The sequence below is a fragment of the Leptodactylus fuscus genome, chromosome 4 (genome assembly GCF_031893055.1).
Source record: "Leptodactylus fuscus isolate aLepFus1 chromosome 4, aLepFus1.hap2, whole genome shotgun sequence".
Taxonomy (NCBI): domain Eukaryota; kingdom Metazoa; phylum Chordata; class Amphibia; order Anura; family Leptodactylidae; genus Leptodactylus; species Leptodactylus fuscus.
The window spans coordinates 61903357-61918620 of record NC_134268.1 but is presented as its reverse complement, the minus strand read 5'-3'; the positions used below and the strand labels follow the sequence as shown (position 1 = coordinate 61918620).

General features: G+C 40.7%; 1 protein-coding gene across 1 annotated transcript in view; it reads left to right on the top strand.

Annotated features, from left to right (window-relative positions):
• The window catches only part of SPIDR (scaffold protein involved in DNA repair), a 304656-nt gene that overhangs the window by 252513 nt on the left and 36879 nt on the right, over positions 1 to 15264 (top strand). The window contains exon 11 of the mRNA XM_075270511.1: positions 11687 to 11848. Within this exon, the coding sequence (XP_075126612.1) occupies positions 11687 to 11848 (162 nt within the window). The remainder of the gene's footprint in view (positions 1 to 11686; positions 11849 to 15264) is intronic.

Here is a 15264-nt window from a genome sequence, read left to right as displayed (position 1 = left end):
CTCTTCTTCTGGTGGTGGATTGTAACTTCTAAAGCTCGGGCCTTAGGCAGAGCAGAGTGCGCATGCCCACAGGCATACGAGAAAATGGCTGCTTGCACAGTATTGTAAGCGGCCATTTTCCCGTGGCCTGTGGGCATGCCCAGTCTGCTCTACCCAAGGCCTAGAAGTTACAAGCCACCGTCGGAAGAAGAGGCTGAAGATGACGCTGCTGAAGAAGATGGAGGCGGCACTGGAGAAAGTTTTCTCACAGCATTGGGGATGCCCCCAGTGCTGTTTGAACTCTGGGGCCCGCCCCCAGTGCTGCGAGAGAGCTAACTTGCATACCGACAAGAATCGGGAATGTAGGCGAATGGCGGCACGGAGAAGACATCTAAAGGTAGGAGAAGAATAGACTTTCTTAAGGCTATTCCGACATGGTACCTAGAAAAAATAGTGTGTGAATGATAGGATCTCTTTAAAGAAATGTTGTCTTCTGCATTTATTACTGATTTACTAATAGAAGAGAAATATAAAGAATGTTATGTCCATGGAAATTTAATGGTAGTTTATGACAAATAATAGCATTACAAAATAAATGTAAACCAATAATATAACTCTTTTGTACGTGCCATTGTTCTAGCTCTGTTGTTACAGCTACATCTCAGTGTGGCACAGGGTGACTGCAAGGGTTAATTCTGTTGTCTCTTTAACATAAAAGGCAAATTGCTATAGGACTGACATGAGCTAGTTTCCTATCAATGGCAGCAGGAGAGAAAGATAAACAGGAGGATTAACTGTTTACTTAGAGCTGGGAGAAGTCTAGTTGTTTTTCAGTCAAAGAAGAACAAAATGTACTGTTGTATCTGGTTTCAAGAGCATGCTGTTTATCATCGTCCCTGTACTGTGGTTGGTAGGCTCCAGCTCCCCACCCACCCTCAGACTTGTCAGCTCTCCCATACAGGCCTCCCTGCAATAGGACAGAGAGTTAATAGGAAGGGGATTCTGCCCTCGCTCATCCTTCACTGCATGTCACAAGCTGACATATTGACCCAGAGGAGTTAAAAGGAAAGGTAGAGGGTGGAATAGAGAAAAAGTGATGCTGATTCCTGGAATTGTACTAGAAAGACTACCACACTGCTTGTAAACACTGCCCATGTGCTCGCTGTGACTCTGTGTCATCCACTCCTGCTCTGCCCAGCCAATGAATGGCCGCCAAGCACATAAACAAGAGGGAGGGAGCACCAAAGAGAACATGCCTGATCCCAGGGAGAGCTATTCTCAGGCACACATGGCGTGCGTTCTTCCACTATGTTTGCTTGTTTGTTTACACTTTTTTTTTTCATTTGGTTGTTTTCACCGTTTACGCTGTCAGGTGATGTGCAGACTTACAACACCCATGTTTTCCTTGCAATGTTCCTGACAGATATTGGGTCCCCACATTGTTATCTGCTGTAATGCACACGTGATAGCACAGGGGCTGCATGAATGAAGTTGTGGTCACATAGGAGTATCTTACTAAGTGAAGAAATATGTATTTACACACACGTGTGTGTATAGATAGATATGGAGATATGGTTGTATGTGTTTATATACATATGTACGTACATATATACTGAAATGTAGAAAAGTTTAGTTATCCTGCCATCTGTAAACCTTCCTACAGATATATATATATATATATATATATATATATATATATATATATATATATATATATATATTATAGACAGCATTGTCCATATCAACATCAGTAAGTCAAGAAATATGCCTTCCTCAGCTAAGACCCGACAGTGTAAAAACATGCTGGTAGTATGTTAGTAGGGTAATATAGTTTTTACAGGTAATATAATAGCCATTTATTGTTCCAAACTGTAGAGCCTGAACCTCCCTTGAGAGCTTAGACAAGTGAAGTGATGGTTATTGCAGGTTGCTGACCATGAACATGGCAAATATTTGTAATGCACTTTTCTCACATAAGACACTGAAAGCCCAGGGATCATGGCAGAGTAGGGGAGTTAGTGGCTGCCATATAGGCGCTCATCTTCCACACCCACAAGGGGCAGGTAGTTATACAGGAAGTTAACTTACCTGTCAGAATATATTTTTGTAATGTAGGAGGAAACCCACGCATATACAGAAAGAACATACTGACTCCATGCAGATGTTGCCCTCATTGTAACCCAGGATCCCGGCTCTACAAGGCAACAATGCTACTGAGCCACCGTGCAGCCCGCACCTATGTACAATGAAGAAAGTTAAACTGACACGTGTATAAAGTGCACTGTGATGCAAGAAGCACACAGTGCTAGAGTTTTAGGGCATGGCTGCGTGCAGGGCTGTGGAGTCAGTAGACCAAACCGCCGACTCCAACTCCTTTATTTTACCATAGCCCAACTCCAACTCCTGCATAAATGGCTTATAGCCATGATCAGATAGAAGCAGCAAAGGTCATATAACTCATTAAAAAACCAGTGATTGAATTTCTATGAAAGTAAACATGTAACAAACAATGTATCTAATTAATTATACAATATCAATGAAGTTGAAGTCAGAGTCAGTAACTTTTATCTAACTCCACCCAAATTTGTTCCCGACTGACTCCACAGCCCTGGTTGGGTATATATGAGCATTAAATATGACTTTTCGGTCAAGGAAAGCACGGTGGCCAAGTGGTTAGCATTGTTACCTTGGAGCTTCTAGGTTTAAGGACAACATCTGCTTAGAGTTTACATGTTCTTCCAAGGGTCAGGTGTCAATAAGCCTTGGAGATCCATGAATTAATAAGAAAAATATCTATATTAAGAATTCTTCTTGGTTTATTTCTATTACTGTCCTGAATATGATTCTCTATGACAGTATGTTTACAAAATGGAATTTCATGCATATTTTGGTTTGGATTCCACACTGAACTCTGCGTGTAGTTGGTATCTCAGGTATGTGAGTTGTTTTGTTTTTTTGCAACTCTTTGCACATGTAAGAGTAAATTATGTCACTTATCTTCAGCATAAAAATGCAAGGCTCATAAATTACAATAGGCCTAATCCTTGTACATATTTGCTGTATTGCAAACTGCACATCTGAAGCCGAATTCAATGGTCAGACCCACCAGATTGTCAGTCTGCTTTAAGAACATACCCTTAGCATTAGGCCTGACTCAAGCGAACATATTGAAGGTGACAAATGTCAAGGACTGACTACTAGAGATGAGCGAGTACTGTTCGGATCAGCCGATCCGAACAGCATGCTCCATAGAAATGATTGGATGCACCTGGTACTTCCGCTTTGACGGCGGCCGGCCGCTTAACCCCCTGCGTGCTGGCTACGTCCATTCATTTCTATGCGAGCGTGCTGTTCGGATCGGCTGATCCGAACAGTACTCGCTCATCTCTACTGACTACTGCATGTCTCATGATGCAAATCTATAACACCATAGAAATATAAGATGTTGTGAGCTGAGTCGGTCGAGCCATGGTGTGGTAGTCACATTTACCCGTCATTTGGGCATAATTTGGTCTGAATCTGGTCTTTTTGCCGTTTATCATGTTCTATTAGTTGCATGTGATTTCTTGTGTTTTTGTTGTAATATTTGCTCCACTCCAGAGTGTATACAGTATGCTATGTACAGATGACAATATGATGTTTCTCTTCTGTCATTCTAATTCCCGTACGATCCCCGTCTCCTCTTCACTCCCACTACAGTGACTGGTAAAGTACATTATGCAATATCCCTGCTTTCTAAATCTTAACTAAGATGTAAATATTTATCAATTAACGCTAACACCAGACAGGCCGGATTAAAGACTTGAGACGAAAACATATCCTGTTGATCCTTCCACAGGCATATGCCACAGGCAGTACGGATTACGTTTTTGGGCCTTTTTTATATGTTTTGGAATCTTCAGCATTTTGTGGTTTGTGACGCAGCCATTCCTTAAAGTCGGATAAGGATGTTCCTCTGGTGAAATGATCAGATCAGGCACGCTGTGCTTGTTTTTGAAAAGTCGATAGTAGACTTCTTACACAAGGAAATAAGAAAACTGAGTCAAATACCGTATCCTTGAAGTTCATCTCTTCCAGTCCTGCTGGGGATCTAGTCATGATGAGAATAGGTTAAAGCTGCACCTTAAAACTTGACCTAACATGTTGAACTGGTGTGTGCGCTGACTGAGACGGGAGTGTCAGCTGTGCGTGTGTCTGTGTGCCCTTAGTGCTCTGTAGGAGTACACCTAAGAACAAGATAAGAGAAACCCCCTGAGGGTCAGAGAGTATCAGTACAACCCCAGTGAACCTTGCTTGTCTCTGATATATGCTTGAACAAACAATACGGGGACATGTGAGCCCATGGCAGCCTAACAGCATGTGTAAACCAGAAGTTTCAGACTTCTTACACGCACAGGAGCTCATGATCACGAATATATTGGTGTCTGTATACATTTCTTTATTCTACTTAATGGAGTGGTGTTACAACTTCCCATTGGTAGGCCATCTGTGCAACAAAACCGCCACATATGGATGTTTAAAATCAGGATGATCCTTCTGTTTGCCAACATCTTACAGCTGCAAAATATATACACAAATATGTGCACTTGATGTTTTATTGGGAATCCACAATGATTTCATTTATTTGATGAATTTATTGCGGTGCCCTTGCTGCACACTTACTGACGTTCCATACATTCATCTAGCAACAAGTGCAGGATCAAAGGAAGTTGATATCTGGCATAGCAGATAGGTTTGAAATTTTTTGGCAGATAATTGCATTTTTTTGTCTTTTTCGAATATACTTTTAGGCCCCTTGCAGACAATTGGCTGCTGGCCGGGATAGACCACGGGCCGCACACAATATCATCCATGTGCCGCCCGGGTTCCGGCCGTGCTTCTGCTACCCCATTCATTCAATGAATAGGAGCTACGGAAGTATGGCTGCGAATCCAGACAGGAATAGAATCTGTTCTGAGTTATGTGGCCCGGACTGTTGACCCGCATATGGGACCATGTGATTCACTATTGTTTGTGTGGGCTGACAGAAATGAATGGGTCACTGTTTTAGGGCGGGTTCACACCTGTACCACGGTCTCCGTTTTGAGGTTTCCATCTTTCGCCCAAGAAACCGGACAAGAGACGGAAATCGGCCATCACTTTTCAAACCCATTCATTTGAATGGGTTTGCAAAGTGCCCGTCCGTGAGCATCTTCTGGTCTCCACGGGGAAACCGTTTTTTTTTTTTTTAATCGGGCACAAAGTCGGACATGCAGGACTTTGTGTCCTTTAAAAAAAAAAAAAAAAACGGTTTTGCCATGGACACCACAAAACGCTCACGGGTGGAACCCTAAAAGCAGAGACCGGGGCGCAGATGTGAACCCGCCCTAAACTGAAAAAAAAAAACCCGAGATAGCGCACTGAATTACGCCACAGTCGTCTGCATTCTACAACTAGGACAGACGAAAATTGGGGATGACTAGAACTTAGAATCAAGTAACAGCCTCCTATAGGGTTATCAGCAATTTGCAATCATTGAAACTGCAACATCTACTTTTATATCATGGGCTAAAAATGTTATTTTCACATAGTGTGGAAAGGCTGAAGATTTCCTATCCTAATTTTGCATGCAGGATATCTATAAAACATAAAAATCGTAGCAAGGTGGATTTACCAAATGTCATCCACGTGCTGCAGAAAAAGTGTGGATTTTAAACCCATAGAAGGTCAATTTGTTATGGACTTCAACAATGCAAGGCATAGGGTGCTCTCTTTGTACAACATGCAGATTTTGGCAAGAATTCTGCAGCAAAGTATGTTAATAGTGCCATATGTCAGCATCTGAACAAGGACGAGTCCACATAATAATTCAACATAACAGAAATTTGTTTTGTTTCAAGAAAAAGGAACAACATTCCTGCATTTTAGTGAGCCCCAGTGCGACTACTATGGCTATAGTTATTCCCCTGCATGTGAAATCAAGCTCGCTGAAGAGAAAGGGAAAGCCACAGTCAGAGGCCTCTGCCAGCAGTTATAGCCTGGGGAAGAAAAGATTAGACATTTTGACATGAAATATAGTAAATTCCTTCTCTGTAGCCATCATGCAATTTGGACAGACCTACTTATAGCCTACCTATAATGTTAATAATTTTTTCCTTTATCCAAAGTCAATGAGGGGATTCATGAAGGTTGGCATATTTTACAACAATCTTGATCTCCCCTTTGCCAGCACAGGGACCCCTATTTCATGAAGAGGCAGTACCCCATTATGACTTAGGCACAAACCTTCCAGTTCCCCTGCACCCAGGCACAAATCAACGGCAAACCACTAGCTGCTGTCATTTACACCACTTTTGTGACATAAATGATGATGAATATGGCATAAGTAGTGACCCTGACTACACCCCATCCCCACCCACTTTCGAGAAGTTGCGAAAAATGTTAAATAATTGCAAAATCAACAATTTGCAGCTATTTTATGCCACTTTTGTAGTGTAAGCATAATATGCTTCTAGTAAGGAAACATAATTTGGATCAGCCAATGTAGTTGACAAAAGAAATTGACTACACCTTAATCTCCGGCGGTATGAGAAGTGTCTGAGTAGGGGCAGACCTCTCAATGACTGTTCAGCTAACCTGGACAACCAATTGTCTTCTGATAAGCCAATACAGCCTAAGAATAGCTGATTCTGACCATTGCAAAAACACACAAGGGGATATTTATGCATCCCTCTATGCCAGTTTTTTTGCATAGAGGGATGACATTGTGCCACACATTTGGTGTCCTTGACGCCTTACTTGCCACATTGTGCAAATGTTGGCAGGATGGGACGGGGATACCATGGCCCTACATATTCTTTCTAAATCATAGCACTTTCTTGGTGTGAGTTATAAACTGGAATGGATTTCCATTCTGATGCTGGGACATGCAGGCAATTTATGAAGAGACCGATCCTCTTCATAATTCACTTATTCCCTGCACCACTTGGGCCTTTATTACGTATGATATGCCAGTCTTAATAAATCAGCCTGATAGAAACAGACAAAACCACAAGTGAGCAGGCTCAGTAACACAAGGCACATGCAGATCCATTTAGTGTTTTTTAATTCCATAAAGTGCATTATAAAAGTGAGATTTATAAGAGCACTTTGTGTGATCTCTCTATCAGAATACAACATCAAAAGCCTGATCAAGTCCTGTAGGCTAAACCCAACAAACAGAATGTGGGACCAGCGGGTAATCCTAATTACCCTTTTAGTGAGGTCAATGGCTAACATCCCAGTTACGCACCATTTACTTTTGGTTTCAGTTAATTGTTAACAAAATGACACGTTTGTCATCTGCTCAGTGTAGAGTTTGTACCTGTCTTACTTCACACCAAAAATAGGCCAGAGAGAATGGAGGGGCAATAACACTTTAGCAATCCAGAATTTCCCGAAATCACTGCAGGATGAGTATTATAGACTTGTAGACCATTACAACCGTTATAATGGTCTCCAGATTATATCTAGTTGTTGCTCCTGTATAGTACTGTAGAGAACAGTCAGCCATTACGGTCAGCTAAAATAATAATAGTTTGTATATATTATCATTTACCATACATTTCTAAATGTGTTGTGGTTTTACTGTAGGCAGTTATTGTTGCATTAAAGATATATGCAATACCCCAAAACCTTCTGTACTTCGAGATTGTTTTTGTTCTTGCACAGGATACAGGACACTGCCCCATATCTTTAAAGCCATGGTCAAGTCAGATTGGCTTGTTGGTGACCCGAGAACCCAGCAGCATGTGAAATGACGAAGATAAACAGTGTTGTAATATTATTACCGGTAATTCAGAACAATATTACGAATGAAGACCCTAGTACAAACTCTATCCTCTCAAAAATTGGTTACCCGTGGATCCCATAGACTGTAATGGAGTCAGCTGGGTTTCTGCTGATTTTATAAATCCTATTTTAAGTGGAATGGGGAGTGGAGTCCCTGAACATTGGTGCAAACCAACCCTTAGTGTGACACTATGCACTATGATTAATCTCCAGAACATTGCCTAGGTTAGCCAGTGGCATTTATCACTGGTCACAATGTTTAAAATAAAAAAAATTCTAACAATAACTTGCAGTATAGCTATGTATACCCAGGCAGCAGGCACAAAGGACGCCTGATTTATCAAGAGACTTCAGCCTCTTCATAAATCATGCGCATATCTGTGCCCCACAATGGAAATCTATTTCTGTCGGGAACGGGCATATTTCCCTGTATAACTCAAGCCAGAAAAGCTGGTGTTAGTCATAATAAATATGGGCAAACCAGCCATAGAATGGGAGATATGGTACATCATTGGTGCAAGACATACACCAGATGACTGGCATGGATGTATTGATGAATTCCTACTATTGTGGAAATAGACAAAGAGTAGCTAAGTAAACCAACTATATTTTTTTTTTCTCTGTATTTTCTGTATGCAAAAGTTTTGCTTTGCTGTTAATATTGAGCATCATTGCCCTACACACACAACAGAATCTCAGTGGCCAACCTCGATCACTAGCCGGCCTAATCTGTATACACTTGTACAACTTGCATTCAGGTTACAAGGAGTTATATAGAGAAAGCTGATGGTGTTTACTAAGAGAATACTGAGTTTTGTAGATGGTATCTTGCCTATATGTCGCATATAATGGGATATGCGCTTTAATTGCAGCTTTTCTGACATCTTTGGCAATGCTTACTGTACATTACTGTACTTTATGGCAGTGTTTGCATTTGGGGTCCCTTACATAGTTTTGCGTAGTTTGAAGGTTGTATTACACAATTATGTTCTTTCTTCCCATTCCAGAAATAAACATACTTGATACTTGTATGTTAAACAGGTTGGTTATGTGTATTTTTCTTTAGGAAATGCATTTCCCACCACAGTTTTCCCCACATACGGAGATTGAATATTTATTTAAGTGTTTGGTGTTTTTGGTGACTGTGCACATTCAATGATCTAGAAAAGCTACTGTTTCCAGATGTGCAGTCTCAGCTATACAGCAGCCCTGCCACAGATTGACCGGATCTTTATCCACTTTGCCTCAGGTCAATGTCCACGACCTCAGTTTGGTTTATTATTAACTTATTTCTTGTTATTTATTTAGTACCGACTTATTCTGTAATGCATTGAAATCTTTGCAATTTTTTGCATCATTTTTAGTAAATGTCCCTTAATGATATTTTCTAGAATATACTTCTGTCTGAACTATAATAGATGAAGATTAGAGATGAGCGAGTACTGTTCGGATCAGCCGATCCGAACAGCATGCTCACATAGAAATGAATGGACGTAGCCGGCACGCGGGGGGTTAAGCGGCCGGCCGGCGTCAAAGCGGAAGTACCAGGTGCATCCCTTCATTTCTATGGTGCATGCTGTTCAGATCAGCTGATCCGAACAGTACTCGCTCATCTCTAATGAAGATACATTTGATAGCCAATCTCATGTGTAAGGCTAGGTTCACACCTGCGTCTGGATTCCGTTTGGGATTTCCATCCCTGAATCCACTTAAAAAATGCAAAGAGAGTCCTGCTAGCGGAAACACGACGGACCTTATTATAGTCTTAGGGGTTTGCGTTTTTACGGGTCACCAAGCAGAACTGAAGAACAGAAACTCGAAGGCAGGTTTGAACTTGGCATAAGATAGCTGGGAGTGTCTGTCCTTAGATCAGTGACAGGAGTGTGGTCTACAAGAATAGTGTTTATTAGGAAACTGTCATTTATTCAACTCTCTATTAAACAACTGATAACTTGCGTTACTGTGTGTATACCTGTAACCTCAGGCCTTCTAGTTCACTGCATTTTGCATTTCAGACTTGTGTGTTGTAGAGCCGATTGGGAAGGCCACGAGAAGTAGCCGCACAACTCATTCAGGAGACATCAGCACAAAGGTTCTCAGACACAGATCTTAAAGAAACAGACACTTAGAGTTTATTTACATACTTCGACCTGGGTGGGGGCTCACTCTGTTTTGGAGGGAACTTGGTGACCTACTTTGTAGCAGCAATTTCTTCTCAGCCCCAGTAGGTGATAGCAGGTCACAACCACAATGTTACCGACATGTGTCCCACACAAATGTCTATTTTGTGGGGAGACTACTCTCTCAATGTGTATTAGGCCTCTGAGAGTTCTTGTGACAGACTTTGGGGCTCTCTTTGCGACTATAATCTCTCACTATAATCTTATATCACTACACCTCAAGCACTGCCTTATTGCCTTTACCATCCCCAACCAGACGCCTCCTCCACTGTACTTCTCTCACTCTGAATCGATATGGTCACACTGAATGTCAATCCTGTCATAGGCATACACTCAACAATAGGTGCACCAAAAACATCATTTTATATCATCTACCAGGCTTGACCTCAAACATATGGGGACATCTTCCAGTGTCATCTGTGCCTGCCATCCTCAACAAGACTGCTCCTCCATTCTTTTTCTCTTCTTTTGAGTTGATATGCTAACATTATGCCACCACCCGTTTCCAAAACCTGCCACCATAAAAAACAGCACAGGTCAATATAATAAAACACCATATGAAACCAGTAAATACAGCATCATATATATATATATATATATATATATATATATATATATATCAGCGTCTAAAGATAAGATTAAGAAACCGCTAAGGACATGTCACATGCAGAACAACAATGTACACCCAGAAGAAACAACAACCTTACTAACAGACTGACTGCAAGTTCAGCTTTGATTTCGTCATAAACCAGCTTAGAAAGGTTCAGCAGAGGAGAGAGATGGGCTGGTGATCTAGTTAGATCTAGCTCATCTAGTCTGGACTACATGCAAGCTGCAACACCAATCAATTGTAGCTGAAAATACACGTATTTCAGTAAGAGAAGGCCCCCAAATGAGTCTATGGTCTTTAAAAACTCTGGTAAAAACCATATTTGTTATTTATAATTACTGAAAAATTTATGTAATTTCAGTATTTTGAAAATGTTATAGACCTGAATCAAACAAATATCACTAAAAAGGCATAAAGACGATTTAAACGAAGCTCTGATATTGATTTAGTTTCAGTCTATCTATTAAAATGTACAGAACTGCACAGCATATTGTCACACATCTGATGGAGATTAAACACCATTTTGCATGCATGTTTTGAGCAGAGCCATGACATTACAGTCTAGAGAATAAGCCTTTATGGAAACATCTGCTTATTTTTTATAACATTCTTCTGTCAAGAGATGTATACAATGTAAGAAGTCTAAGATTTTCATGTAGCAGGCTTATTAGAATACTCTTATGGTCCATCTCCGAATGTACACAGGGTAATAGTTAAGCTGACTGCTGTACACTAAGCTTTCCACAGCTGGCCACTGTTTTTATGACCCTGCTCCCTAGTATACCTCTGGCAGACGCTTCTGATGTATGTCACTGTATAGGCATCTGTCACTCTGTATTGTATCCATCTGTATAGGAAAGCAAAGCAGACTACTCTTTCCTATACGGTATGAGAACAGACATATAACAGCCCAATGGTTGTGCAGTGTGTAAAGAGAAGCGGTGTGGTCCTGGCAATGGTAGAAGTCATAGTGGGCCTCAAGATGGCAGGGAGGACAAAACATGTTACTGATTTCTGCCAGTCGTCTTTTACGTATAAAGGGAAGCACTCTTCTTTTGTCTTTACTTTGTTATTCAGCAGCTAACTCTAAGCTTGTCTTGTTTTTCAGGATGGGTCTTCTCATCCAGGATGCATACGGAATATTTAGTGAGCTCCAAGTGCAGTTTGTAAACACACCTATTGAAGACATGAAGGAATACTGCCAAACACTGGAGGGCAAAGCATGCCGCCTCTTGGGAATAAAGGTGTTGCAGAGAATCACCCGAGGAAGGTCAGAAAGCCTTTGTTATATCTAAGACATTACTTCAAACAAGATGGCGCTCACTGTAATTTAAATATGGAAGGGAAAAAGGGGAAGTGCAAAGTAGACATCAGAAGAGTTATTCCACTATATTGGATGACATACGGTTTATTTGTGAGAGGGTGCCAAAACCGAATAGTTTGAGTAATCTGTACAAGTAAGTCTACGAATGTATGCATTGTGGGCCCCAGTGGGAAGGAGGTTGATTCCCGATGTAAGGCAATGTTCTGCATTTGGCTGTCTACAAAAACACACTGTGGATACGCAGCAATTTCCAAAACTGTTGCGGTTTTGGAAATCACAGCATGTCAATTATACCTTCGGAAATGCTGGAAGGTTTCCCTATAGGTATAATTAAAGCAGAAAGTCCACAGAGGAAACCTCTGCTGCGGGAAAAACTGTGATTTGTTGCCGCCACGTTTTCCCCGCAGTGCTTATTTATTGGGACATCACATGGGGCCTTAGCCTAAAACTGTTTCCCAACATAAATTAAAAACTCACTGTGGACCAAGGGTGAGATTTTAGTTAAAAAAAAAAAAAAAATCCTACTCTTCATCCCCTTTGGTCTGTGGGCTATCCGGGATGGAAGTACAGAATCTCAGGTGAGCACTGCAGCCAATCATTGGCCTCATTGGCTAGATGTGGGGGATCCAAGGACCAGGGGTAGGTGAGTATAATTTCTTTTATATATATATTTTGCCCCTCCCCAGTCCCCCTTTGAGTTTATAATTTATCCCATAAAACCTTTAATGATATTTTATTGATCCTAAGTTCACAATTCTGCTTGGTTCTGAGCTCAGTTCTCCTCTTTTGGTCTAACGCCAAAAGACAGTGTCTCTCTGAATAAGGACATCTGTAAGACATATGTGTGGACACTTCAAGTGATAAAGTCATGTGGTAAATAACAAAAGAATAAATATACATTTTTTCCCATCTTATCCAGCACTGCCACTCTGGTTCTGCAGTGAAGATGTCAGATATGTATGTTACCGGCAATGTATGAAATCCGGCAGTCTATAAAATGCCTAGGCATTGAATAGAATGCCTAAAACTAGCCGGCAAGATATGAAACGATTCTTCATTTCACACATTGCCTAGGCATTCTATACAATGTCAAATGAGATAGTGGCAAAGTATGAAATAGGTGACATTTTTGCTTCAACAAGGCACTAGCAGCATATCCGATCCCGCACTTCTAGCATGAGCCCGCCGTCTGCACGCGCTTGCTATGCGATGGTCTCTGCCGTTGCTTCAGGCCTTAGACTTGGTTAGTTTTGTTCGTGAATGTCCATGAAAATGTGGGAGGAGGAGCTTGCTGCCCGTGCGTGCACACGCGTGATACAACGGTCTCTGCCGTTGCCTCAGGGCTTAGACTTAGTTTTGTTCGTGAATGTCCATGAAAATGTGGCAGAAGGAGCAAGCTGGAGTGTTGGAGAAGGACATGAAACAAGGGTTTGACAAGGAACTGTCCAAGATTCGAGGGAATGCTGCCAAAAACAGTATTTGCTTTGGCCCTTAATACATTTTGGCTTTTGTACAACTTTCATTGTATTTTAATCGATTTTTTTGGACACAGCACTCTCATTCTAGGTTTGTTTTTTCATATTTTGCCTAAATAGCACTTGGTATTCTATAGAATGCCTAGGGAAAGTATGTAACGATTCTCCCATTTCATACATTGCCTAAAAACGCCGGGCATTCTATAGAATGCCTGCTTTTCATGCATTGCCTGTAACACTGCATCGGTAATATCTAGACATATAGCATATATTACTATCTATCTATCTATCTATCTATCTATCTATCTATCTATCTATCTATCTATCTATCTATCTACACATACAGTATATTACTATTCCAATCCTCTAAAGTCTCTTATTTTAATATTATCAATGACCTGGTGACACTGTCGCTTAAACAAGAAACAAATGTGTTTTTGTATATATTATTTATTGGCTGTTATTCAAGACTGTGTTTTTCTGAAAGCTTAAGATTCCTTTCAGCACAAAGGAAACTTTTTACATGTCTTCTGGCGCCCACAATGCAGCTTTTCAATTAACATTAGATTTTCCTGATACACGCTATCCTGAAAAACTAACATTTATGCAGATGATGGCAGCCACAAGAAATGCTTAATGCGTCCATAGTGTAAGGCAAAGTAAAGCTGACTCAGAGATTCCATGGAGCCCCAGAAGATTATAGCACTTCCTAACAGATATATGTTCTGCTATCCATTGACTACTGTTTGCATGATAATGCCATAATCCATATGTATCCAAATGTTTTCAAAAAGGTTACAGTTACGAAGAAAACGTTTATATATTTTTTTTTAAATAATTCACCAAAGAACATGTCAACAAGATATTTGAAGAAATAAAAGGTAATATATTTTAAGGCCAGGGTCCAACATTGTGAAAACACTGCATTTTACATGACCTGTAAAGTGAATGGGATTCTGACTCATCCCATCCACATACTGCAGAAAAAAATCTGCAGCGCAAATGCAGCGATTTCAAAAACGCTTGTCAATGTCAATTATAAGCATATGATTATACCTACGAAAATGCTGCATTTTTCCATATAGAAGCAGGAAGCCCACAGAGGAAAACTCTGCGGCCTGTTTGTGAAAAGTGATGCAGATAAAAACGAGGATGGATTTCCTCCACGTTTTCTTTTTCCACAGTGTTTTTTGGCTGAGGCTCACTATGTGGGACCTAAGCCTAAAAGTGTTTTCCAGGGGTAAATTTTTTTTGTGTGAAGAAAAGATGAGCTTAACATAGTGTGTGTGTGTGTATGTGTATATATATATATATATATATATATATATATATATATATATATATATATATATATATATACACACACACACACACACACACATCATGGTGACCGGCAGACATACTGCATAACTTAATTATACAGGAGAGCTACAATATGGATAGGCAGGGAAGTATATTAGGTTTCTGTCTGAGCTCCCCTCTTAGAGGGAGAGGCATGTTGCATGTGTCTCAGTGCTGGGTGTGCCAGAAGCTGCAGCACCTTGCACATGGCTAATTTACATATTGTGTCACAGGACATGAGGAAACCTCAGCACATGCTGAAATGATAACGCAACACTCTGACAGCACATAATGGCCTGCAGGACGGCTTAACACTTTTCACTCCAGTCTGAAAAACTGCATGCTGCACGCATCAGAGGAAATTGCAATGGGTTATTCTTAGTCTGGATTGATGTCACATAACAGGGAATAATAACATTATAATTGTATCACCCACCCATCCATCTATTCCATGTCAGTGACAGTGTGAGAGACTCCTTTCTTACCATTCTGTCCACATGAACACATTATGGATAGAATTCCACATGAAAGCTCACGTGACGCTTT